This window comes from Prionailurus viverrinus, chromosome A1 (genome assembly GCF_022837055.1).
Source record: "Prionailurus viverrinus isolate Anna chromosome A1, UM_Priviv_1.0, whole genome shotgun sequence".
Classification (NCBI taxonomy): Eukaryota; Metazoa; Chordata; class Mammalia; order Carnivora; family Felidae; genus Prionailurus; species Prionailurus viverrinus.
In genome coordinates this window covers 109,131,076-109,156,152 of record NC_062561.1, presented here as the reverse complement: position 1 = coordinate 109,156,152, position 25,077 = coordinate 109,131,076, and the positions used below count along the sequence as shown (strand labels likewise).

Genomic DNA, 25,077 nt, shown 5'->3' with positions numbered 1-25,077 from the left:
GAGTTGGGTGGCAAACAAGACCAAAGTGAGTTGAAGGTACAATGGGAGCTGGGGAATTGTAGTTCTGAGTAGGAAGGACTTAGATAGAAAGGCAGAGGTTGGAGAGTATAGAGCTGCTTATCCTTGCTTTGGAGTGCAGACCATGGACTTGGTCATGTTGTTCTAGGTTTAACATTTGAGACTTCCCTTAAAAAAAAAAAAAACTATAAGCAGCCCTAAAGATGTTTTTAAAGAATATGTGAAGTATTCATTCATTATTTGTCAGGAGAACTTTGGTGGTCTTAAAGCATATGCTACCTCCTGAGACTTGGTCCCTTCTAGTTCTTTTTAAAGGGACTCTCTTTCTGGTGAAAGTATGAGCCTAGTCTGATCCCTTCATTAGATTGCAGTCTCTAGGTTAACACTGATCAGACCTCCAGCAGATAAGATAAACCTGTATTTACTCTAAGGAGAGTATTAAGTTGAAGAGGCTCGAGCTTCCTTTTTTCCAAGTGACTGTTTTAACAAGGGCAGTCCAAAAATAGATGTATACACCTCAATGCTCAAATTCAGATTCTTGGTAAAGGCAGTGTTACCTAAATAGTCTTCAGGGGAATAACACTGTTGAAATGTGTTAAGTATAAGGGTGATATTATTTTCTCAAGAAACTTGTGATGCCACTTTTGTGTCGCACATTTAGTCCAGCACTTACAGGTCAGTATCATTCACTGCATGAAAGGTCTGGAATTAGTTGGGTCAGACTAGTCCAGAACCTGAGTTAGTTTCAAGTAGTTTTCAAACCTGGCCACATATTAGAAATACCTATGTAGCTTTTGAGAAATATTAATTCCTAGACCTCACCCTCAGGTCCTGATTTAATAACCGTAATTGACCTTAAGATTTGGGCCAGAAAATGCTCTTCTTTTTCATAGTGACTCAGACTCCCAGCATATACCAAATCTCAATTCTTTACTTTATTCTAGGTGCTATTAAAAACAGGGCTCTTTACTTGCCTGTTTTTGTTGGTTTGCTATTATTTTGGAAAGACAGACATTATGAGTATGCCTAATTAGGATTTGGTTTTGCCTAAAGCATTTGCTTAGCCAGAACTTCCTTTGCCATTGGAGAGCAATCAAGTGCCTATCTTTTTTTTATAGCAAAATCCCCTCTTAATTACTTAGTCCTTAGGTAGTTTCATTTATTCATTCAACAAACACTGATTGAGCACTTATAGTGCTGGGCACAAGTCTGGATGCCAGTGATATGCCAATAAATAACACAAACCTTCTTCTGTGTTCTCATGGAGTTTACATATTTCCCACCAGTGGAAGAGATAGACGAAAATATGGTGTCAGGTTGTGGTAAGTACAATGGAGAAAAATAAGGTAGGGTAAGGAGTTAAGCCATTTTTTCTTTTTAAGATTTAACCATGTTTTGTTTTTCCTAGGAGTTAGTAAACCATTTGTATTCAGAACCATTATGGTTCCTTTCCTACCTGGTATCTACCAGGTAGTACTGGTGGACCCCATCCCAAAGGTGGCCTTTTCTCTGAAAGTAGCTATTAGAGCTTTCAGTGTCAATTCACTTTTTTCAGCATACCAGAACATAAAAGATGGTAAGGACAAGATAGATTTTGAAAATGTGTGTGGGGTGCCTGGGTGGTTCAGTCCGTTATGCATCTGACTCAGCTCAGGTCATGATCTTATGGTTTTTGGGCTCTGTGCTGACAGCAAGGAGCCTGCTTGGGATTCACTCCCCGTCCATCTCTCTCTGCCCCCCACCCCCATTTGTGCATAGGCACACACACTCTGTCTCTCAAATAAACTTAAAAAAAATGTGCTTTAATTTCGATTTGTATAGCTACCATGAACATTAATGTATTGTTTTCACTGTTGTTGTCTTACAGTAAAGCCTAAAAGTAAGTTATTTTTGTATATTCATTTTTTCATGAAATATTATATACAGAAAAATGAATATACACTAATGTAACCATCACTTAGGTCAAGAAGTAAATCATTTTTAGTAACCTAGAAGCCCCTTCCTCCATGTGCCCTGTCCTGATACAATCCTCTTTCTTATTTTTCTAACTACCAACCTGACTTTTGTGAACATCATCTCCCTTTTTCTTTATAATTTTATCTGTCTTTGCATCCCTATGTGATATAATTTAATTTTGCTTGTGTTTGAACAAGCATATAATTATACTTGATATTTTGTGGTTTGCTTTTTTTCCTCTCAACACTCTGCTGGTGATTCATCCATGTATTATGCAGTCGATATGCTACTGAATGCATATACCATAAAAACCCATTCTCTTATTGATGGACGTGTTATTTTTTAGTTTTTGGCTAATATGAACAATGAACATTTTTGTTCATCTTTTCTGGTGTACATGGGTATTCTTCAGGACATACATCAAGGATTGTCAAAGGGTATGTTTCAGCTTTACTACATAATTTTTTTGCCAAAGCAGTTTTCCAGTTAACACTTAATCTGCAGTTTGTGAGAGTTCTTCTTGTTCCACATCTTCATGAATACCTCAGTGTTTCTGAAAGTTATTATTTTTTTTAATGTTTAATGTTTACTTTTAAGAGACGGATATAGAGTGCGAGTGGGGAAGGGGTAGAGAGAGAAGGGAGACAGAGAATCCACAGCAGGCTCCAGGCCCTGAGCTATCAGCATAGAGCCCCACATGGGGCTCGAACTCACGAACTGCGAGACCATGACCTGAGCCGAAGTTGGACGCTTAACCAACTGAGCCACCCAGGTGCCCCTGTTTGAAAGTTATTAAAGAAAAAAAAATTAGGCATTAAAAAAAACTTTCCAGTTCTTCAAACTCGAATTTCTGCTTTAGAGAAATCACTTTTCAGAGGTGAAGTAATAGGAATAACAAAGTGCTTGCATTATGCAGGCAACATCCTAAGTACTTCACATGAATTATCTCATATAATCTTGAGAATCCCAAAGCAATGGGGTCCTTTACTATTCTCATTTTACAGATAAGGGAACTGAAGTTCAGAGATACTAAGTAACTTCACCAAGTGATTCAAATAGAAATGGCCTATTAAAGCGACACATTCAGTGTCTGTCCCTAAAGTCCAAGCTCATGGTCATCATGCTTTAATTCCTCTACCTTCTTTCAAATACTTAAGTGGCCCTAAAAACTGATCCTTGAAGAATGGAAGGGCTAAACCTTTATGATCCTAGGCAGACTTTCAGAGGTTGTTTATACGCACAAAAAATGTCGAGAAAGGGTCATTGCAATTCCTTGTGATCTCTCCACAATTTATCTCCAGAATGGCTGAGCCACAACTTCCCTGGTAAGGTTTTTCACCTATACCCAAAAAAGAAATGTGCTAATATTATGTTGTAAACTTCAAGTTTGGGCAAGCCCAACGACCAACGGAAAACAAAACTATTATTAACAGCCATCATTACCAGGTCCCAGATAAGGTAAATGTTGCAGCCTGAATTCTTTACTTTCTGTTGTTCTAAAATATAATTTTAATTCTTACTACGTCATTAAAAGAGTGAATAACATAATCCTAAATCACTTCGAGTTACTTAGTGAACTGTGCTAATTGCTGTGAGAAATATGAAGATGTACGTAGATGTGGTATAGACCTCAAAAGGCTTCAAATTCAGTAAAAAGGATTATGCCTATGATGGCTACAAAGTGACGCATTTTGAGACCAGTGCGGCCCATCTATGCGCTAAAGACAGCCATGAAAAATACTGTCCTGGAACGATGGATTCTGGAATTGTATCAGTCGTCTCACAGTGAAAACAGCACCTGCGGGTGCCTGGCTATTATGAAGTTTGGTCTGTTTTTCTTACCAAGAGACCAGTAGTTTGTAAATGGAAATGTGTTGTATTCGCACTGTTGGGGAACAGGCTAGCATGTAAAATGTAGTGCGAAATTGGGGACTTCAAGTCCTGACGACCCTAAACCCTACCCACCTGAGGAAAAGGCTGGGTTGAGGGAGGGCTGCCCTGGGCACTCGTTATGTGAATACAGTACAGACTCGACTTCTCGAACCTACATTAACTTTGAGCGGGCCGCGCCATCAGCGCCTGCCAATCTCTGAGGCTCAAGGCCGCGAGGCTTTTGATTTCTCTGTCCCAATCTCAGTACGTCCGTAAAAGACAGGGCAAGCAAGTACTTCCTGGAGGGTTCCTTCCACAGGAGATTCGTTTTATTTCAACAAATGTAAAGAAGAGAGGGAATGAACTTCCTTGCTCGCTGAACCGTAGCAGCGAAGTCTGCACTTTGTCCGAGGGAGGGGCGTCGGAGTTGCAGAACTGAAGTTTGGCCCGGGCCTGGCCACGCCCTGAGCTTCCGGATTTGGGCACAAACTGAACCCCCTACCTAGAACGCTTACCCCACCGTTCTGCCCCAACAGGAAACTTCTCTTTATTCCGTCATAACGCATTTTCGGCCCCTGAGCCGGAAGTTGAAACGGCCGAAACCGCAAATCCGAGGCGGATCCTGTGGCCGGGTTAGGTGAGATCTCGCGACGCTTCTTCAAATCTCACGAAGAGCCGGAAGAGTCCTAACGCACCACCCCAGTTTTTACGTCACCCCGGAGACACGCCCTTGGGCGCCCGTTTGCGTGCTCGCCCGTCTTGCGCATGCGCAATATCCCCCCTTCCGCCCCCGTGTGGGCTTCGCTCTGGCCAGTCGCGCGTGGGCTGAGGCCCTGGGCGGGCGTTGCGAAGGCTTGTTTGCTTGAGCGCTGACCCCGGGGCCGTCCGGAGTTCTCTACCTCGGGGTTGGAAGGTGTAGACCCCCTACCTAAGGTGAATGTGCTGTCTCGTGGGCTGCTAAGGCCAGGCGGGGAGCACGGGGGCCGGGGCAGCGGCCATGAACTCGCCCGTGGACCCCGGCGCTAGGCAGGCGCTGAAGAAGAAGCCTCCCGAGCGGACCCCCGAGGTAAGGTTGGCGGACTCTAGTTGTCCAATGGACAACATCCCCTTGTCGGTCCGAAACCTGCGGCGACTGTCCCCTTGCCAGATCCTCGCACCTGCTGCCATGCCAGTGTATCTGTTCTCTGCGTCCCCCCGCCCTCACCCAGGCCCTTCTCGCCGAGGTGATGACCGCCTTTCTTGCTCGCGATGCCGCCTTCCTCGTACACCCGTCTTTGCCGGTGACTTCCTGGTGTTTTCGATAAGAAGACACCATTACAAAGTTGTGTTTTGTCAGGGCAAAATGTGCGTCTTGGAGGGAGAGTACCCTTAGGTAGATAGACTTTGAAAAACGAAGTAGACATTATAAGTGAATAGTCATGTTGCTAAGAAGTAACTTTTTGCCTAGAAAAGAAAGTTTTCAAAAGCACTTTAAAACTGCATCCAGTCAGATGATGAATTCTGGGAGTGGATGATGCATATTTAAAGATCTGTTCTTGTGGTACTTTCTCAAACTGTCAGCGGGAAATTTTACAGTATTTTGTGCTTGGATCCAGAATTTGGTATATTGGTTTAGCATCAGTGGCATACGGTTAAATGATTTTCATCATCAGACCTGAAGGCTGATTTTCAGACTGGTATCTGAAACCTTTTAATTTTGCACAGCCTTATAGAGTGCTTAAATTTGGGGGGGGGGGTGGTTTCCTTGCTTTGGAGAAGTTTCTGTAATAAATGGTATGTTTCCTAAAGCGAAAAGCAAAAACTGGCAACAGCGTGACCAGATCGGTGGATTGTCTTGTATATAGTTGCAATAAATGAAATTAATTGCTTTGATTCTTACTAAGTCACTTTGTAGGTTTTATCAGATTTATAGTGCTTTGCATAGTGGGTTTCAGTAACTTTGGGCTGACCTTTTGGGACATGGCATTAATCAAGCCGTAACTGTAGTTGTGGTAAGTCAAACTTTGTTTTGGGGGGGGTCCTGATCTTTGAATGGAAACAAGGCATATTCTGCCACTTTCCAGAGTTCTCGTTTTGAGACCTACATTTGTAATCCCATGTGTTTTAGTTTCCCTGTGATGATTCTTGAAGTCGTTGTGAGCTAATTGAAAGTGTTCACCTTCACAGGTGAATTTGCTATAGTTTTTATATAATTAGAAACTATTACATAAGGCTTCCAAGGCATAATGTAGGTTTTACTTTTTTTTCTTTTAAAATTTTTAAAAAATTATTTCTTCCTTTATTTTTGCTATTTGTATTTATTTATTTTTTAATTTAATTAATTTATTTTGAGAGCAGGAAAGCACAAGTTGGGAAGGGGCGGAGGGAAAGAGGGAGAAAGAGAATTCCAAGTAGTCTCTGTGCTGACAGCCTGAAGCTCCAACTCACTACAAGATCATGACTTGAGCTGAAATCAGGAGTCTGACACTTAACTGACTGAACCACCTAGGCACCCCTCTGCACCCCTCTGCTTTTTTTTTTTTAAATGTTTTCACATTTATGTATTTTTTTTTTATAAATTTTTTTTTTAACGTTTATTTATTTTTGGGACAGAGAGAGACAGAGCATGAACGGGGGAGGGGCAGAGAGAGAGGGAGACACAGAATCGGAAACAGGCTCCAGGCTCTGAGCCATCAGCCCAGAGCCCGACGCGGGGCTCGAACTCACGGACCGCGAGATCGTGACCTGGCTGAAGTCGGTCGCTTAACCGACTGCGCCACCCAGGCGCCCCAACATTTATGTATTTTTGAGAGATGGAGACAGAGCGTGAGTGGGGGAGGGGCAGAGAGAGAGACACACAGAATCCCAAGCAGGCTCCAGGCTCTGAGCTGTCAGCACAGAGCCCAATGCAGGGCTCGAACCCACCAACCGTGAGATCATGATCTGAGCCGAAGTCGGACACCCAACCTACTGAGCCACCCAGGCCTCCCACCCTCCCCTGCTCTGCTTCTAAATACAATTTATGATAAATTCACACTTACTGGGAATATCACACTTCCCTTTTTTTCTTAAGTTTTTATTTATTTTGAGAGGGAGAGAGAAAGTGGGGGAGGGGCGGGGGGAGGACAGAGGATCCTAAGCAGGCAATGTACCGACAGCAGAGAGCCCTATGCAAGGTTCAGACTCACGAACCATGAGATCATGACCTGAGCCGAAGTCAGACGCTGAACCAACTGAGCCACCCAGGTGTCTCTACTTCTCTTTAATAGCAGAATTTACTAGTTTGAAATGGCCCATTTTTGAGTCTTAGGAAATTTTCTGAACTATTCACAAAATTTTGTTGAGCAATGTGTGCCCCATTAAGTACTTTATCTTGTTTTACTGGAACAGCAGCAGCATTGCTTTAAGGGAATGCTGACCAACTGCTGGCGATACAGTCTAGAGTCCAGATATCTAGCAGCAAAACTTGCTTGATTCATTGGCATTGCTTTTGAGTGAGTATAGAATTTGTTTGCAGTACAAAATTGAGTACAGAAGTGGTAAACCTGAATCCAAGTGATGATTTATTTGTGGTAACTTGAAATTCTCACAGATTCGTTTCTCTTCTCAGGAAATCTTTATTCTTTTAATGGATTCTTAAAATTTTATTCTGTGGTAATTGCTAATTTAAAAAAAGATTGAAGGGGTTGGAAGCAAGGGGCAAGGGCTGAGTTGCAGTTTAAATAAGATATCAGTGTTACAATTTTTGAGAAGACGAATTTTCATTTAAGGCTTGATACATGTGATGGAATTAGCTCTGGAGATATATGAGGAAAGAGCTTTCTAAGTAGAAGGGATACTGATTGCGCTCCCAAGAGGAGAGTATGTCTGGTGCATTCAAGGAACAGCAAGGAGCTCTTAGTAACTGGAGGAGAGTTAACAAGGGTGAGAATTCTAAGAGATGAAGTCATGGAGGCAGTTGGTGTAGGGGCACCTGGGTGGCTCAGTCGGTTGGGCATCCAACTTTGGCTCACATCATGATTTCACACCTTGTGAGTTCAAGCCCTGCGTTGGGCTCTGTGCTGACAGCTCAGAGCCTGGAGCCTGCTTCAGATTCTGTGTCTTCCTCTCTATCTGTCCCTACCCTGCTCACGCTCTGTCTCTCTCTGTCTCTCAATAATAAATAAACATGAAAAAAAAATGTGGTGTAGGAGGGAGTATATCATTAAGGACTTTGTAAATCATTGGAAATATCTTAACTTCTATTTTGTGTGATAGAGGGGGCTTCCGGAGGATTCCAAAGCAGTGATATTATCCTACCTAATTTTTTAAAGAGCACCCGTCCGCGGGTTGCTTGCTGTGTTGAGAATAGACTATATGAGAGCAAGGGTACAAAGAAGCAGGCACATCAATGAGAAACTATCATGTTAAAGTCAGGAAGAGGTGATTGTAACTCAGACTAAGTGATAGTAATACAGGTGATAAGAAGTAATCAATTATGGAAATAACTCTGAAGGTTTAGCCAGTAGGATTTGCTAATGAATTAGCTTTGTGCTTTGAGGAAAAGTAGAATCGAACAAGATTTCAAGGTCTTCAGCCTGAAAAGTGGAGTGTTGGAGTTACCATCAAGGTGGGGTGGGGAGAAGCTGCAGGAGTAGGTTTAGGGAGGGAAGATCAGGAATTTAGTTTTGAACATTTCAAGTTTGAAATGTCTATTAGAAATGTTGAGTAAGGAGTTGCATATACAAATTTGTTTTTCTCTAGAGAGGGCTGGGCTGCAGATAGAAATTTTGTAGTCATTAGCCTCAGATATTAATTAAAGTCATGAGACTAGATGAAATTACCAAGGCTGTGAGTGTACACAGAGAATAGAAGAGGACCGAAGACAGTCCCGTGGCACACTTGAGTACTACGAGATCAGGGGAGAAGAGCAGAAACCAGCAAAAGAGGATGAGTGGCAGCAAACAGTGCAGGAGAAGAAAAGCCAAACCAATGAAGTGTATAATAGAAGGGTATAAAATTCATACAGGTTATTTTTGTGAATCCCTAGTGGGTGCAAAGCGTTATGAAAAAATACACAAATAGATAAGAATGACTGCCTTATAATCTTGTAGTCAGTTGTTTGCATTGTGTAGTTAATGAGTAAAGAAGTCTACTGTGTGTTTCTGGGACAGAACTAGTATTCCCTTTATTTTGAACCATCATCTGTTGTCCTTACATGAAACTATCATCTTAATCTTAGTGACCCAGACATTGAATGTGGAAATGTGTTTTAAAAGTATACCACTTAGAATGCGTTCTAACAGTTTTTACTTTTCTGGCTATTTCTCCTACTTTGTAGTTCCAGCTTCACAGCACATTGTCTTTCCTTAGCTAGTTCTCTGATTTCCACATCACAGAGATTTTTTTTTTTTTTAATGGTAAATTTTAGACTTAAGTACTCTGCAAAGCTTAGTGCTCTAAATCAATGAAAGCTGTTAAGGTACTCATTTTGAGTCTTTACACCAAAGTTAAAGATACTACAGTCAAAATTAAAGCCTTGAATTTGGCTTTTCCTCAGCTCAGTCTGTATCCAGCATCATTCTTTGTCTGTAACCTTTCATTTTACCTCAGAGTTAGTTCCTTAACTCTCTTAGGGTTTCTTTTTGTTAGTGTTTAATATCATGCTTTGCATGTACTAAATAATGGATAAATGTGTCAAAACAAAATTTAGAATTTTGTGTGGTCTTCATGTTAAATAGATAATAGTTTCTGTCAATTAGAACTGCTGATTTTGTACCTCGTGGGAAGCCACTCAGCAGCTTGGCTTTAGTTAATATTTATGTGCTGATACCTGGTCCATCTTAACCACCTTTTATGTGCTTCGGATCCATATATCTAACTACTAAATTGTCCTCCAGGTTCTTCAGTCACTAGTCCTAAATTGAAAACTCATCATTCCTTTTTAATATTCTGTTGGTGACTGCTCCATTTGCTCAGTCTAGAAATTCATATTTTCACTCTTGATTCCCCCTGCTAATCTTCTCTGTATCCAACTGGCCTTTAAACCTTGTTAATTTTATGTTCTGAATATCTACCTTCTTTTCCCCTGCTCTGTTACCCTAGTTCAGGCCCTCATTTAATTTTACCTCTGAGTATTTTGAGTCATTTTTTTTATTATATCACTGCTATAGTGTTCTTTTTTTTTTTTTTAAGTGTTTATTTTTAGAGAGAGAGCATATCCATGAGCAGGGGAGGGGCAGAGGGAGAGGGAAAGAGAATCCCAAGCAGGCTCTGTCTGCTCTGTCACCATTGAAGCTCGATCCCACGACCCATGAGACCGTGACCTAGGTTGAAATCAGTAGTAGGATGCTCAACTGACTGAGCCACCCAGGTGACTGTACGATATTCTTTTTAATACTTACATCTAATCATGTTTCAGTCTTGCTTAGAATTACCATGCTTAGGTAAATTAGCAATATAAGTTATCCACATTATTTTGAGGCATTATTAATGTTTATGTCAATAACAGGTTAAAGAGGGACTGTCTGAGATAAGCTGAGTTGTGTGGTTTTATCAACTAGGTAATAGCTAATTTATCCTTTCCTTTAATAAATATGTCAGACACAATACTAAAAGCCAAGGTTGTAGAAAGAAATTGGATATAGTCCCTGTTTTTCAATGACTTAAGAGACAGTCATGAAAACATCAGTAAAATGTTAAGGTTATTAGTGACAAAGGTATGGATAGGATACTTTGGATTGCAAGTGGGAGAGGAAAAGCTTTGAGGAGCAGTTAATTGAATCTTAAACACTGTGAATAGCTGTCTGTATGATATCCAGAAGGGAGGTCTTTCCAGGCAGAGAGGAACAACAGCAAAGGCAAAGTATATGGGTAGAATAAGAACCCTCTCTGTTAGCATGCATTCCTCATTGGGGTGATATCATCCCCAAAGGGACAAAAATTATTTCTTAGGGGCATAGTGAAAAAAATCTTACTGTGGCTTGTAGCCTTCTAAAACTAAGTTCTCCCTGACAGAATTTCATTCCTTAATATTTGATTTGGAGTGGGGGCAGCGTTTAGGAAAAATGCCTAAAAATGTGCTTTGGAAAGGATGTGATAATGAATAAAGGTTGCAAAACATCACATATTGGTTGTGGGGTGTGGTACATGGTGCTGGATGTTAAATGTTGAAGCTGGATATACTAGCTGGGTTGGATCATTTTAGGGATTTGCACTTGATTTTATGAATAAAGGAGAAACATTGGAGGGTTTAGAGCCTGAAGATAAGCTTTACAAAGATTACTCTGGGCATTGTAGAAGATGTATTGGGGAGGAAGTACGGTGCTATAACAAAGGCAGGAAGGCTTATAGGTAGGGTGAACATGCAACATTTTGTCCAAAACAGCCTACTTTTCTGAATGAAAGATAAGACCTTCAATGATTTTACCAGGATAACAGGGAAACCAGGAGCTCGGGTCCTGGTTATAGGAAACAAATGAAGTAGTTCAAGTGTGAGATAAGGTAGTAGCATATGGGATAATGAGATAGTGAGGAGGTAGAATTGGCCCAAAGCGTTAACTGGCTTTTTTTTTTTTTTTTTTCGAAGTTTGAAATTGACTATAATACATGTACGGTAAAGTCCATATACTGTAAGTATATTGCCAGCTTAATTTTTACATATATATTTAGGTATCACTGAAATCAAAGTATAGAATATTACCACCACTTCAGAAACTGCCCCTTTGCCCCTTCCAATCAATGCCCTTTCCAAGAGGAAAGCACTGTTGTCACATCTTTTACCATAAATTTGTTCTGCCTGTTTTCCAGCAACCAAGAGGACTATGAAGCTACCTTGTATTTTTGTGTTTTATCTCTGGACTGAACTTTGTACCTCCTCTCTTGGTGATTTCTTTGATCTACACCTGTCTCTCCTTTGTATCTTAACTCATCTTTTGGCTACCCTTTTGAATTGTCTGCCTCACACTGTTCAGACCTACTTTTGAGACAGGTGTTTCTCAGCCCCAGAAGTTGCATTTGAAGGCCAAAATACACCCTGCCGTTAGGTTCCTCTCAAGCCTTTCTAATAGCACCAGGTTAAGTCTGGCAAAACCTTCCTGTCTTCTTGTTGGGAACAGGTTTTGGCTGGGTGCAAGAGCAAAGCAGAAGTTTAGATCATTTCTAGATTCTTGATTTGGGTAACTGCATGTTTAAGAGTGCATTATTGGGGCACTTGGGTGGCTCAGTCAGGTGTGTGTCCAACTTTGGCTCAGGTCATGATCTCACACTTGTGAATTCAAGTCCCACGTTGAGCTCTGTGGTCACAGCTCACAGCCTGGAGCCTGCTTCGGATTCTGTGTCTCCCTCTCTCTCTGCCCCTCCCCTGCTCATGCTCTTTCTGTCTCAAAAATAAGTAAACATTTTAAAAAAATTTTAAAAAAGAGTGCATCATTAAGGGGAAGAATTAGGGTAGGAGGAGATTCAATTTTGGAAGGGGTTTGAGACTCTGTGCAAGGGATGCAGAATAGGGATGCTCATTAAGAATTTTGAGCTTAAGATCAAACCAGGCTGTGGATCTGAGTTGATATGAGAGTCTACAGCATGTTGATTATAGGTGAAGTCATAAGATTGGTAGGAATGACCAGGATGAAAAGCAGAATGAGAGTAGGACAGCCCCTTTGGGTGCTCTCCTGTTAAAGGGATGGGACAAGGAAAAGAAAACTGCATAAGAGTGAAAAGAAGTTGTTAAAGAGGTAGGAGAACAGAAGAGTGCTGCTACAGGAGGGCGTTAAACAGAAATCAAAGCCTTATCAGTAATGTCAGATACTGTAGAGAGTTCAAGAAAAGTGAAGACTGATAAATTCTTTGGATTTTGTCTATCAGAATGATTTCACTGGATTGATGAATAAGGATCCTGGAAATAAGTCCCAAGAAAGTGAAGGCAGCAAGTACCATTTGTGATATGTATAAACAGATAAAGTCCTCCATGATCTTTTACCTGGCACTCTAGCCTTATCATCCCCCACCCCAAACATAGGCCTTTTAACTACTTACAAATATCTTAACACTGTACTTCTCAACTTAGGCTATGTATATTTCTCAATTTAGGTAATTTTTTTTGAATGCGTATGCACACCCTTTTTTTCTTGAATTAGAACCTTGTGGAATGGAGTGTTAAGCATTAGTACTTACAGAGAGCTTCTTAAGTAGTTGTGATATATAGATAGCAGTGAGAAGCATTGTTCATTGTGTCACATTCTCCTGTCTCTTTGCTTTACACAAGAGGGGAAAGTATGGTGCAGTATTTATAGCCCTGGAATTTTGGATTTGGACAAGGTTTATGTCAAGTGTGGGTTCCAGCACTGAGACTTTGAGTGACCCTGGTCAAGTTACCTAACTTTTTTAAGACTGAATATCATTTTGGGGTTTTTGTGTGGACTAAATGAGATAATAAATGTAAAGTATTTAGCAATGTGCCTGTGATCAACATTCAATAAATGGTAGCCATACGTACTAGCTTGCCATTTCCTTAGTGGAAAGCCATCCGATGGCTTGGCAAATTCAGTTTGCTCACTTTTCCACTCCTCAGTGTTCCCAGGATATTTGACACCTTCCTCCACCACAGTAATTACTTTGTTATGATTACTTGCATGTTTGTCTCTCTGGCTGGTCTGTAAGCTCCTTGAAAATAAGATATCTTTATGTTCCAGTGCCTAGTATGCAATACTTGGTACATAGTAGGTTTCCAGATATTTTTTAAATGACTTTAAAAAGAAAAGCAATGTGAGGCACCTGGGTGGCTCAGTTGGTTAAGCATTTGACTCTTGCTTTCGGCCCAGGTCATGATCTCACAGTTTGTGAGATGGAGCTGGCATTGGGCTTTGTGCTAACAGCACAGAACCTGCTTGGGATTCTTTCTTGCTCTCTCTCTTCTCCTCCCCTGCTCCTGTGTGTGCTCTATCTCAAAGTAAATAAACTTACAAAAAAAGGAATGTGAAAAATACTTACTGTTCCCCTATTCTTCTAGTGGTGGTTTCTTTTGGTCTAATATTTGAAGTGCTGGGATTAAAAGACTGATGAAGTTTGGCCAAAATGGCAAACATTTGCTATTAATATCCTCTAATTAAAACATGAGTAAAGTACAGTTGCCATGAAGAGACTGTTTTACCTTGGAATTCATCATAAGTAGTACAGATAGAAACTCCTTTTTTGTTTAGTTTTAAAACACACACACACACACACACACACACACACACACACAAAACACATGTGCAGGAAATTTCGGAGAAATATAGATAAATACGAGTTTTAATTTCTCATAGAGTTTCAACCAGATGACTTTAAAACTTTGCTGGGCAAAAATTTCATGCTTAGCTAGATGCTGATATAATTGCCTTTTTACAATCAGAAAAAGGCTTAAAAAAACAAACAAAACACAAATTTTTATTAGAAAAGCCAAAGAGGGAGCTAGGAATGGAAGAAGATAAAATTTAGTATTCTTGTAATTATTTATCCATTTCAGAATTTAGAATAGTGGTCTTTAAATGTAGACTTGTAGAGGTTTTTCCTGAATTGGCAAAAGTGCGCCATTGTACTTGGAGTCATTTTTGAGTGAGTCACTGTGCACATCCCTGAGGGTGGCAGAACAAAGATTCTTTTGTGCTTTTCTACAGCAGATGCACATTCAGAGGGTTTTTTGGAAGTAAAAGAATTTATTTATGCTTGTGGGGCCCTTTGGCCTTCATTTGTAAATTCAACTGGATAGAAAAGGAATAGAGATCTGGATGGGGCCTTTATTAGACAACATCTCTTCTGGGCACCTCATTTTACATGTATTGGAGATTCCCACCTAGAGAAAAAACTGTAGCCAATGAGGAGTTGAGACACCCTAAGATTTTGTTTCGGAGAGACTGAGGAGCTTCCCCAAGAGAATTCTGCAGAAAGGAGGAGCATCCAGGCATGATGAGCTTGACTGTGTGACAAAGTCCTGTTCTTTGGAAGGGATGGAGTGACTGAGCTCTGTAACATTGTAGTCATTATTTGATTTAACCTTGGACCAGCCTATTTAAACTGAGATATTGCTGTAAATAAGAAGTGAACGAGCCACTTTATTAAGAACATGAGATTCTGGACGCCTGAGCAGCCCCTATTTGATGTTTTTCCACTCTCCACTACTTTGCCATAAACTAAAGCTTTGGCAGCTGGAGGGCTTTAGGCTTTGTTATGTGGCAGAGATAGTGGGGTTCACTGGACAGGACACTTAGTACAAAACTAAAGTAGTATCACTGCCAGCAAGTATTTGTGAATGTATATATAGCACTCTTAGAAATACTTTAGCCGGTGAGGTCAAGAGCTAGTGAAATGAGTTGCATACTGATCCAGGAACTAAGCTTCTGAGAGGTAAAATGTCTTACTCAAGGTCACATGATTCATTGGTGACTTCCTCAGTTCAGTAGCACCCCACTTCTCAGTAGCACCCCACTTCTCAGAACAGTGAAGTTTAGGCCATATTTTAAGCTTTGAACTTTTGTTTATCATCTGCATAGATGTCTAATATTTTCCTGAATAAATTGTTACTGTTTTATCTTGCCTGTGATGTATGCAGTATTTTAAGGTGCTGTGTCAGTTCAGTGGAGGATATCAATGTAATGGAAGTTCAGAATTCTCAAGTTTTATGTAGAATGAAAACAGGTGTGTTTGATGTCTGTATTGGTGATTTTTTACACCATTCTGTTTGATAACTTATATTTTTGTTTTCAAAAGGTACTAGTGTATTCAGTTTTGGCTTTTTTTAAAAGTTTGTTTTTTTGAGAGAGAGAAAGAGAGACAAAAAGTGTGAGCGGGGGAGGGGCAGAGAGAGAGGGAGACACAGAATCCAAAGCAGGCTCCAGGCTCTGAGCTGTCAGCACAGAGCCCAATGGAGGGCTCGAACTCACAAACTATGAGATCATTGCCTGAGCTGAAGATGGATGGTTAACTGACTCAGCCACCCGGGTGCCCCCAATTTTGGCTTTTTAAGAGCATTCAGCTAATAATAAAAGGCTTTATCACAGATTTTTTTTTTTTTTCTTTTACACAAAAGAGTTGTGTAACAGGTACCATCTGGAGTTTGGAGTGTTTATGCCTTAATACCTGCCTTAAATGACTGAGGCAGAGTTGAATACATAATTTTTAAGGAGGAGTGCCTAGTGGATATTTGTGTGGTAAATATTTTTTAAGTACTATTTAAAAAAATTTTTTTTTCAACGTTTATTTATTTTTGGGACAGAGAGAGACAGAGCATGAACGGGGGAGGGGCAGAGAGAGAGGGAGACACAGAATCGGAAACAGGCTCCAGGCTCTGAGCCATCAGCCCAGAGCCCGACGCGGGGCTCAAACTCACGGACCGCGAGATCGTGACCTGGCTGAAGTCGGATGCTTAACCGACTGCGCCACCCAGGCGCCCCTTTAAGTACTATTTTTAAATGCCAGGGGTCAAAGATTAAAGTTCTTTCATTAGGGGAGGAGATAGGCAAATACACAGACAATTAAAATACCCTGTTAACTACTGTATAGCTGTGAAAGGAGGCAGTCAGGAGTTTACAGGAGGACTCTGGGAGGGAGAAGTAAAGGGTTGGCAGGTGTCATTCTTGTTGTCTTAGAAAAGGGAATGCTGCCTTGAGCATAGATGAGAATATGTAAATGTTAGATGAAGAAGGGACGTTTTGTGTTTCCTGAACAGAGAACTGCATTTGTCAAGGCCACAAGATGATCTTAACACAAAGGTGCAAGTTGCCTGGGCACACAAGTAGTAACAGAGATGAGCCTGGAGGCATGGCCAGGGTCCAGATCTGGTGAAGAACTGCTTTCTTTTTGTTAAGGAGTTTCTATATGCTTTTTAGAAAGTTAACTCTGGCAGGACCATGAAGAATGGATTACAGGCAGTCAGACTTAGATGCAAGAAGGCTGTTTTCTGTTACCCAGTGAGAAATAATAAATTTCAAAATTGCTCCAGGTGGGATCGTGAACAGAGATACTTATGAAATAGAATTGATAGATTTCTGGCCAGAGCGACTAAAGAAGAGAGCATCATGTAAATCAGGGAACCTAGGAAGAAGACCCAGCCAGGAATATAAACAATGAGTTTAGCTTTGCATTTATTACACTTGAGATGCTGATGGATCTCCCAGGTGAAAGGGTTCATTATGTTCTAGAATGTGTAGTTTCTAAGTTTTACTAGAGAGCTCTGGGCTAGAAATACAAATATTGGCGTCATTGGTATATATATATGGTAGTTACAACTATGGATGCAGAGAGGTAGAGAGTCTCTAGTGAAAAAGGGTGGATGTCACAGTGATGGAAACATTTATAAACATTTAACGGAATAGGAAAAGAAGGCAAAGCCTGTGATGGAGACTCAGGAGCCTCTGGAGCAGAAAGGCAATAATAGCAATAAGAATGGCTAAGATTTATATGCTGGGGTACTTATTGGATGCCTGTTACTATTAGAAAAAAAAAAACAGACACCTTTATACACCTTTAATCTTTCCAAAACCACTCTGAAACAACGTGCTGTCCACATTTTACATATGGGAAGATGGAATCACAGAAAAATTTGTCTAAAGGCACACAGCTAGGAGACTACAGAGTCAGGATTCAAATCTGGGATTTCTAATTTCACATTCTGTGTTTGTAATTGTTACTAAATGTTTTCCATTAGGACAAGAACCCACAGAAGACCATATGATAGAAGGGATGGGAGGAAAAGAGTTTAGGAGGGAGGAGTGAATGAATGATGAATATGTCAGCAAATTCTGTAAAACAAATGTGTGTAGAGATAAGGATTGAAAAGTGCATGTGAAACTTGGAATTAGCATATCTTGGATAATTGTGTAATATATAGTGGGATCAAAAAAGTGAACTTTAGCCTAAAGTTTGAATTTAGAAGTAATTAGATACTTGATCTTTTGATGCATTATCATTTCAGAGATTAATTATTGGAGTTCTAATGTTTAAGCATATCATTTGGGATTTTCAGGTCTAAAAATTAAAATTTCTGGCTATAATTTTTTAATGTTAAAGTTTTTATTAATAAAATTTAATGTTCAAGTAATTAGCTGTATAATGTATTTTAATCTAAAAATAAAATTACCAGTCTGCTATAGCAAATGTATACCCAAATATATAGTAAGACTAAATTCTAATAAACTGGTGGAATGAGATAAGCTTTTCCAGAGAACATTCTTGGGAGCAGTGTGTCATGGACACTGGTCAAAATATGGTGATGATTGGGGATGCACAGGAAAAGATAATGAAAAAAAAAGAATGTAGATAATTAAATAAGACTTGACATTTAAGGAAAGCTAGAAATGTCTGTCACCCTGTGAATAAGCAGGACATAGTTGTATGTTGCCCACCCCCATCTTTGTTTTTTGAGAATTTCAAAACTATAGAAACATGGGAAGAGTAGTATCTTCCCTATTTTTAGTATCCTTTATTACATACTCTTCATTCAGAGTGATATTTTGCCATATTTATCTTACCTCCATCTCTCTAGCATAAATTTTATTTCACATGGCTAAGCCATGTGAAAGTAAATTGGGGCTTGAACTTGCAACCCTGAGACTAAGTCATATGCTCTTCTGACTGAGCCAGCCAGGTGCCCCATGATGTTCTTCAAATATTGTCACATCAGAAGACACATTATCAGTTCTTTCTATTATGGCAGATGCTAATTTGAATTACCTGTATTTCTTTGTTGTAAAGGTACAGTGCTGCAAGTTACAAGTGATCTTTGAGGTGATATTTTGAGAATGTATGGATATATTGTTTTTTGCCAGTATTTGACAAATACTTTAGCATTCATTGATGATCTTTGCCTAAATAACTACTACTTTGCTGTTACAAAGTGATAATTTTCTAATTGTATATTTCTCCCACAGTTATTAGCTGGCATTCTGTATAGAACTTTCCCCACCTTCCCCTGGCCTCCCCCTTTAAAAAACAATCACTCTGATTTCAGGGATTGTTTTTGTGTTTTTAATATTGTCATTATTCCCTTTGATTATTAGATTACCCCACATTTAGCCAGTGGGAGCCCTTTCAAAGTCTGCTACTATGTCCTTTTGACGTGACCCCATTGGTCTGTAAGTAATTTCTTAACTCTGGCACAAAAAGATGTTCGAGGCTTGTACTTTCCTTGCTCCAGTACTGAAATCAGTCACTTAACCAAGAAACCCTGGTTCTTATGTTAGAAAATGGTGTTTAGATAGCAGGGACTGGGCTCAAGCTGTGGTAAGTGTGTGTAGCTCTTTATTGCCGTTTTGTAGAATATATTTATACCTTTGTGGGTGAGAAAACCAGTGAGATAGAGTTCTATGTTTAATGCATGGTCTTGTTAACTTGACACTATTGTCAGAAACATTCAAAATAGCTTTAATAGTCTGCTGACTGTAATTTAGTGTTTGTTTTATAAATTTATGATCCAAACCTTTATATAAATGCATAGTACTAACATTTGTTAACTGTTTACCATGTCATCATCTCTGTGCTACACATGTAACATTTTATATTCAGAGAGAGTTAATCATTCCTATTGTACAGATAATAAAGGTTATGTGATTACTGATAGAGGCGTAATTTGAATCCAAGGCTGTCTCCAGGTTCCCAGGTTTTTAACCACACTGTCTTCAGCCTAACATTGATTTGTAGAGGATTCTTCACCATAAGTTTTTATTATATAAACCTGTAGCTGCAGAACATATGTATCTTGAAATTGAATCTGTACTGTCCTTAGGATCCACCCTGAGAGATTTTTCATTGTTAAAATTCCAGGGATAGACTTGCTTTCCAAGTAACAAAGATAATGAGTAAAATATCTTGGTTAATGAGTGTTTTAGATAATTGATGTTGTATTGAAAGTAGTGTGTGACGAATTAAGCATATCATAGATAAGAAATTTGTTATTTGTAGAGTTGAAGAAACAAAAAGCCTTCCAGTTTGAGTTTTCTAAGTTTTGTTTGGGTTTCTAAGCATGTGTAGAATGGCCGTCAGCGGAATTGAAAGGTGGGATTATTCTAGGAGCAGCCCACTGGTTGGCACAAAATTGAGGAAGGCGTGACCTCTTAATTTTAAGTGTATATATAAAAGGGTCATTAATTCCTCATACAGAGCTGCAAATAGGAATTAATATATCATTTAAAAATGATATTGAAAACCAGTAGAATGTACCTACAATGAATGCATTAGGTATGGATTGTTTGAAGAGTGTAAAAAGATTGCTGCCTTCTTGTATCATGGCAGTGTTACCACCCACCTCAGTTTGCTCATGTTCATTCACATAACTGGCTTGGAGAGTATGGTTGATCTGTTTTCCGAAATACTGAGTCATCACTACTGCCTCATCATTTTTTGCCCAAGTGGAACCCATTATTTTATTACCTAATCCAGAGCTGATATTTGTTCTTCTCATAGCCTTGGTTAATTTCTGCAGTATGTTATTTTAGTTACAGAACAGGTGGCACATTCTGGTGTTGCTGATCTGGAATGTCATGACTTCCCTCTTTCAGACTCAGTAGAGCAGCTTTCAAGTACTGTAGATTAATTCCTCCTTGAATCTAGCATTTAAATTTTTTACTACCAAGAAATATCTGTGAGACTTTTAGCCTGTCTCTGTCAAGTTTGTTTGTTTCTACTTTCTCTGTCAGCTTTTATTGATCTTCAGCACACCACGCCTAGTAATAATACCTCAAGCCTGTCTCAGAGGTCATTGGTACAAAAACTATGCAAGAAACCAGAGCATGTGGCTCGTTCAGTCGTTAAGAGCATGACAGGATGATCAGTACTCAACTTAAGACGCAAAGGACACCTTCTATAGGTTTCCAGAACATAATTTATTTCTGTGTAACAGTCTTGTGTTCTGCACACTCTAGCCACTTTGTTGTCCCTAGACTGCCAGCTCCTTCTCCACAACTAAAGATACCAGCAGACGGTAAGGTATCATCATGATATGAATCATTTCGTTTGTCCTCTGTCAGATGTTAAAGTCTTTTGTTTCCTGATGTCTTACCTCATGAAAAATGTATCTCATATATTCATTTTGATCTTTAGTTCTTTACAGTGGAAGATAAGTCCAATTCCCCCTTAGTCTATGTTGACCTAAAGTTGAAGTCCCAACAGTTGGTCAGTAGGGGATGTCCTGAAATGCCCCTGATCGCTGCACACCTAAAAGTGGTAGGCCTTTGCCTCGTCATAGAATTTATTGCCCACTTTCTGGAGTATTAACATGTTATAAGGACTCCAGGGTAGCAGCCTCCTCATGGTTATTCTCTTGTTCATTCTGTCCATTCAGCAAAGTATCATCTCTGTAATGGGTCAGAAGGTCTAGATGTTTTCAGACTGTATTATGGTAGAGAATTAGAGAGTTAAAATAGTCTTAAGGAAAAACCGTAAGTTAATGTTGTCCCACATGAATGCAAAGTGTTTCTGATGATTTTTTGTTATTTATTTATTTATTTATTTATTTATTTATTTATTTATTTATTATTATTTTTTAATGTTTATTTATTTTTGGGAGAGAAAGAGAGTGTGAGCCGGGGAGGGGCAGAGAGAGAGGGAGACACAGAATCTGAAGCAGGCTCCAGGCTCTGAGCTGTCAGCACAGAGCCCGACACGGGGCTCAAACCCACGAACCATGAGATCATGATGTGAGCTGAAGTCAGACACTTAACTGACTGAACCACCCAGGCACCCCAAGTTTTTGTAATTTAAATGGAAAAGAATATAGTCACCAAATCAATACCCGAGGCTTAATAAGTTCTAACAGCTATGTTATGTTGAGAATATTGGTTGGCATTTGGTTAAGTCTCTGGCAGTATCCAGTCATTTTTTAAATATACATCTTTTTTGTGAAGATGATAATATGAGATAGACCCCCACCCCAAATACTTGAAGTCTTTACTGATGGCACTAGTCTTTGCTGTCCTTTGCCTCTCTGGAAGCAATATTGTCATTTATTTACTATCTTGTTCTGGAGAATGGGCAATTTCAGAGGTTTCCTGTTGGCTTTTTGCACTGTGACTGCTGATACCACATAGGTCCTGGACCCCTTGTGGGGATTATTCTAACTAACAAGTACATGCATTTTAATCATAAACACACATAGTGAAGAGAGACTATTAGATGGGTCTGTAGGCTCAGTGAGTTCACTATGGGCCAGACTTTTGCCAGAATGCTATTTATTACCTCAGTTCAGAAGGTTCTGGCTGGAAGGTTGGTTCTTTTGCTTCACAGAACTGCCAACTGGGATCTTTATCTTAGTTGCATTCATTTAGTAGCTACACTGTTTCAAGACCTTGCTTACATATCTGATGCCTTGGTGCTCTTCCATGTGGCCTTTGTTTATCCATGAGGTTAGTGGGCTTCCTCACAACACTGGTGGTCTTAGGACACTTGAATCTTAGAAGTTACACATCCTTACTTCTTTTGATGAGAACAAATCACAGGACCAACCAGGTCCATGGGGAAGGCATGTAAGATTACAATTTTTGATGGGGGGTGGGGGCAAGGAGTGATAAGGTCCTATTGCAAAACAGCCTATAGGATAAGAAATACCATTGTAGCCATCTTTGGAAATACAGTTTACCATATCACTACTCTGTCTGCTGTCTTCATGAATTTTATAGACCTTCCTCATTTGTTAGGGTTTTTCCTTTGAACTTATCCTTTATATATACATAAAAATCTAATTCACTCCCATTTTCTCAAGGATTTACAGACGTGTGGTCATTGACTCCATCATGGTTAATTGCTGCTTGTAATTTTTGGAATCAAAGATTGTTGCTGTTTTACTTAGTGGCTCCATGTTTTCTTAGTAATCCATTAAAATAGAAGTTGTCTGAGGTCTGTGTTTGGGAGCAGTCTGTCCTGGTATAAAGTCATTGTTCTTAGGAGAAAATAAGGAGGTACGTTTTATATAAGAAAATTTAAGGTTGTTTATAATCACTGTGCACCAAAATTCTGCATAAGTGGTAAAGCACACCATTCTGTCAGGACTTTAGACTGCTCCCACATTCTCCCTTTAACCTGTCTCTCTTCTTAGCTGAGGTTATACTATATCATCCTCAGACTTTCAATAGCTAGTTATCTGAGGGCTAGAGAGAGGTACCCTTCCTTGTTCACAGAGTGAGCAGTAGGGTTGTCCCACTGGACTATTTATTGTTTGTTTATTTGTTGATTAATCACTTTGAGCCTCTTTAGAAAGAGATTTTTTTAGAAAGTCATATTTAGTAAGAATGTTGACAAACTGGGTCATGTCTACAGGAGGTCAGCCAGGGTACTTTTAAAGATTTGGAACCTGCAGGGGCGCCTGGGTGGCTCAGTGAGTTGAGTGCTTGACTCTTGATTTTGACTCAGGTCTTGATCCCAGGGTTGTGGAATCGGGCCCTGTGTCGGACTCTGCACTGAGTATGGAGCCTGCTTGAGATTCTCTCTCTCTTTCCCTCTGTCCCTCTCCCCTGCTTGCTCTCTCTCTGCCTAAAATTAAAAAAAAAAAAAAAAAAATCTGGAATCTGCCAATACTGAAACTGCATTATCTGGAGAAAATAATAATTATAATACTTCAGATGATACAATAGTTCCTTTTGAATAGTTGGATGTCATTGAGCAAGAAGGGTTACATCTGTTTAGAAATGAAATAGACTTTCATATGAAATAATGAGTTTTTGATTTCTGCATTGTGTGAGTACAGGCTGTCTGTCCTACTGAAGGAGGGGGGGAGGTTCCTGTATGAGTAGAGGTAACTCTTCTCTTATATTTTCAGATTTATTTTAATTCAGATTTTATTAGTCTTCCTATAGTTAACGGTTCTGTCATAAATGGTTGCTTAAAATCACAATTGTGGGGTGTTAAGATATCTTGAAAGATATATTTGAAAAATAATCTAATTTTTTTTTTTTTTCTGTTCACCAGGATTTAAATACTATTTATTCTTATCTTCATGGAATGGAAATACTATCAAATCTCAGGGAACATCAGCTTAGGTAAGTGCAATGCTGTGTTTTAAAAGCTTGTGCTATGGAGTTATTCAAATGAGTTTGGATAGATCATTGTAGGGGCCACATGATTTGGGGGCTTTTTTAGGATAAGCATAGAAATTTCTGCTTTCTCATCACAGTTTTTCTTAACTATGGAATCTTGAGCAAATCTTAACATGTAAGCTATAGTTTTGTCTTCTGTAAAATAGGGACGATAAGATTATCTTTGTTACAGTGTTTTGAGGGTAACATGAGAATAACTACCTGAAGCAGAGCATAGTGTTCAGTATTTGCTAGCCAGTGAAAACAAAGCTGTTTACTTTCTGTAGTTCTTTTTGATATTTATTAGGTCATATGTTTAGGATAGGCAAAGTATGATGTAGTGTATGAAAGTGGACGGATCAGGACTCTCGACTTGGTATGAGCCCCTGTGAACAGGACCCATAAACGTTCTGAACCTTATTTTCCTACTCTGTAAAATAAATTTTCTGTCCTGCTACCTTATGTCATTGTCGTTCTATTTATAAAAACACTTTTGAGTTTTGCAAAGCACTTAACTTCGCATATCAAAATTTAGAGTGTGTTTTCCTTCCATGACCAGCTTATCCGTTACTTTTTCTGATCATTCTTTAAGTTTCTGTTTAAGGGCCAAATTAGATTGCTAAAATATAATTGTTAGAGTTTATTTTCTTTCTTTCTTTCTTTCTTTCTTTCTTTCTTTCTTTCTTTCTTTTCTTTCTTTTCTTTCTTTTCTTTCATTCTTTCATTCTTTCATTCTTTCTTTCTCCTTACTGTTTGTTTATTTTGAGAGAGATTGAGAGACCGAGTGTGAGAGGGGAAGGAGCAGAGAGAGAAAGAGAGAATCCCAAGGAGCCTCCACACTGTTCGTGCAGAGCCCGAGATCTAATCCCAAGGAGCCTCTACACTGTTAGTGCAGAGCCCGAGATGTCACAGACTGTGAGATCATGACCTGAGTGGAAGTCAACCATGACCTGAGCTGATGCTTAACCAACTGAGCCACCCAGGTGCCCCTGGGTTTATTATTGTCTCTTTTATGTATAATGTAATCAGATGTCAGCGTATGTATGGAAGAAGCGTGCTGAAAACTAGAGCATTTAGTAACACTAAAAGCATTTTTAATGAATTTTTGTAATGTTTATGTATTCAACAGACTTTGTGTGTATGCTTCTGCCAGTAATTTCTTTTATTTTTATTTTTAAGATAGAGAAAGAGAGCATGAAGGGGTGAGAGGGGGGCAGATAGAAAGAGAGAATCTCAGGCT

The 25,077-nt window shown here is 39.5% G+C and overlaps 1 protein-coding gene across 5 annotated transcripts in view; it reads left to right on the top strand.

Moving 5' to 3' along the window:
• Positions 1 to 4,631: 4,631 nt before the first annotated feature.
• Positions 4,632 to 25,077, top strand: part of RAPGEF6 (Rap guanine nucleotide exchange factor 6) — a 192,166-nt gene continuing 171,720 nt past the window's right edge. For all 5 annotated transcript variants that reach the window (XM_047873242.1, XM_047873234.1, XM_047873224.1 and 2 more), the window contains exons 1-2: positions 4,632 to 4,912; positions 23,731 to 23,801. In XM_047873242.1, the coding sequence (XP_047729198.1) occupies positions 4,844 to 4,912; positions 23,731 to 23,801 (140 nt within the window). In that variant the 5' untranslated portion in view covers positions 4,632 to 4,843. The remainder of the gene's footprint in view (positions 4,913 to 23,730; positions 23,802 to 25,077) is intronic.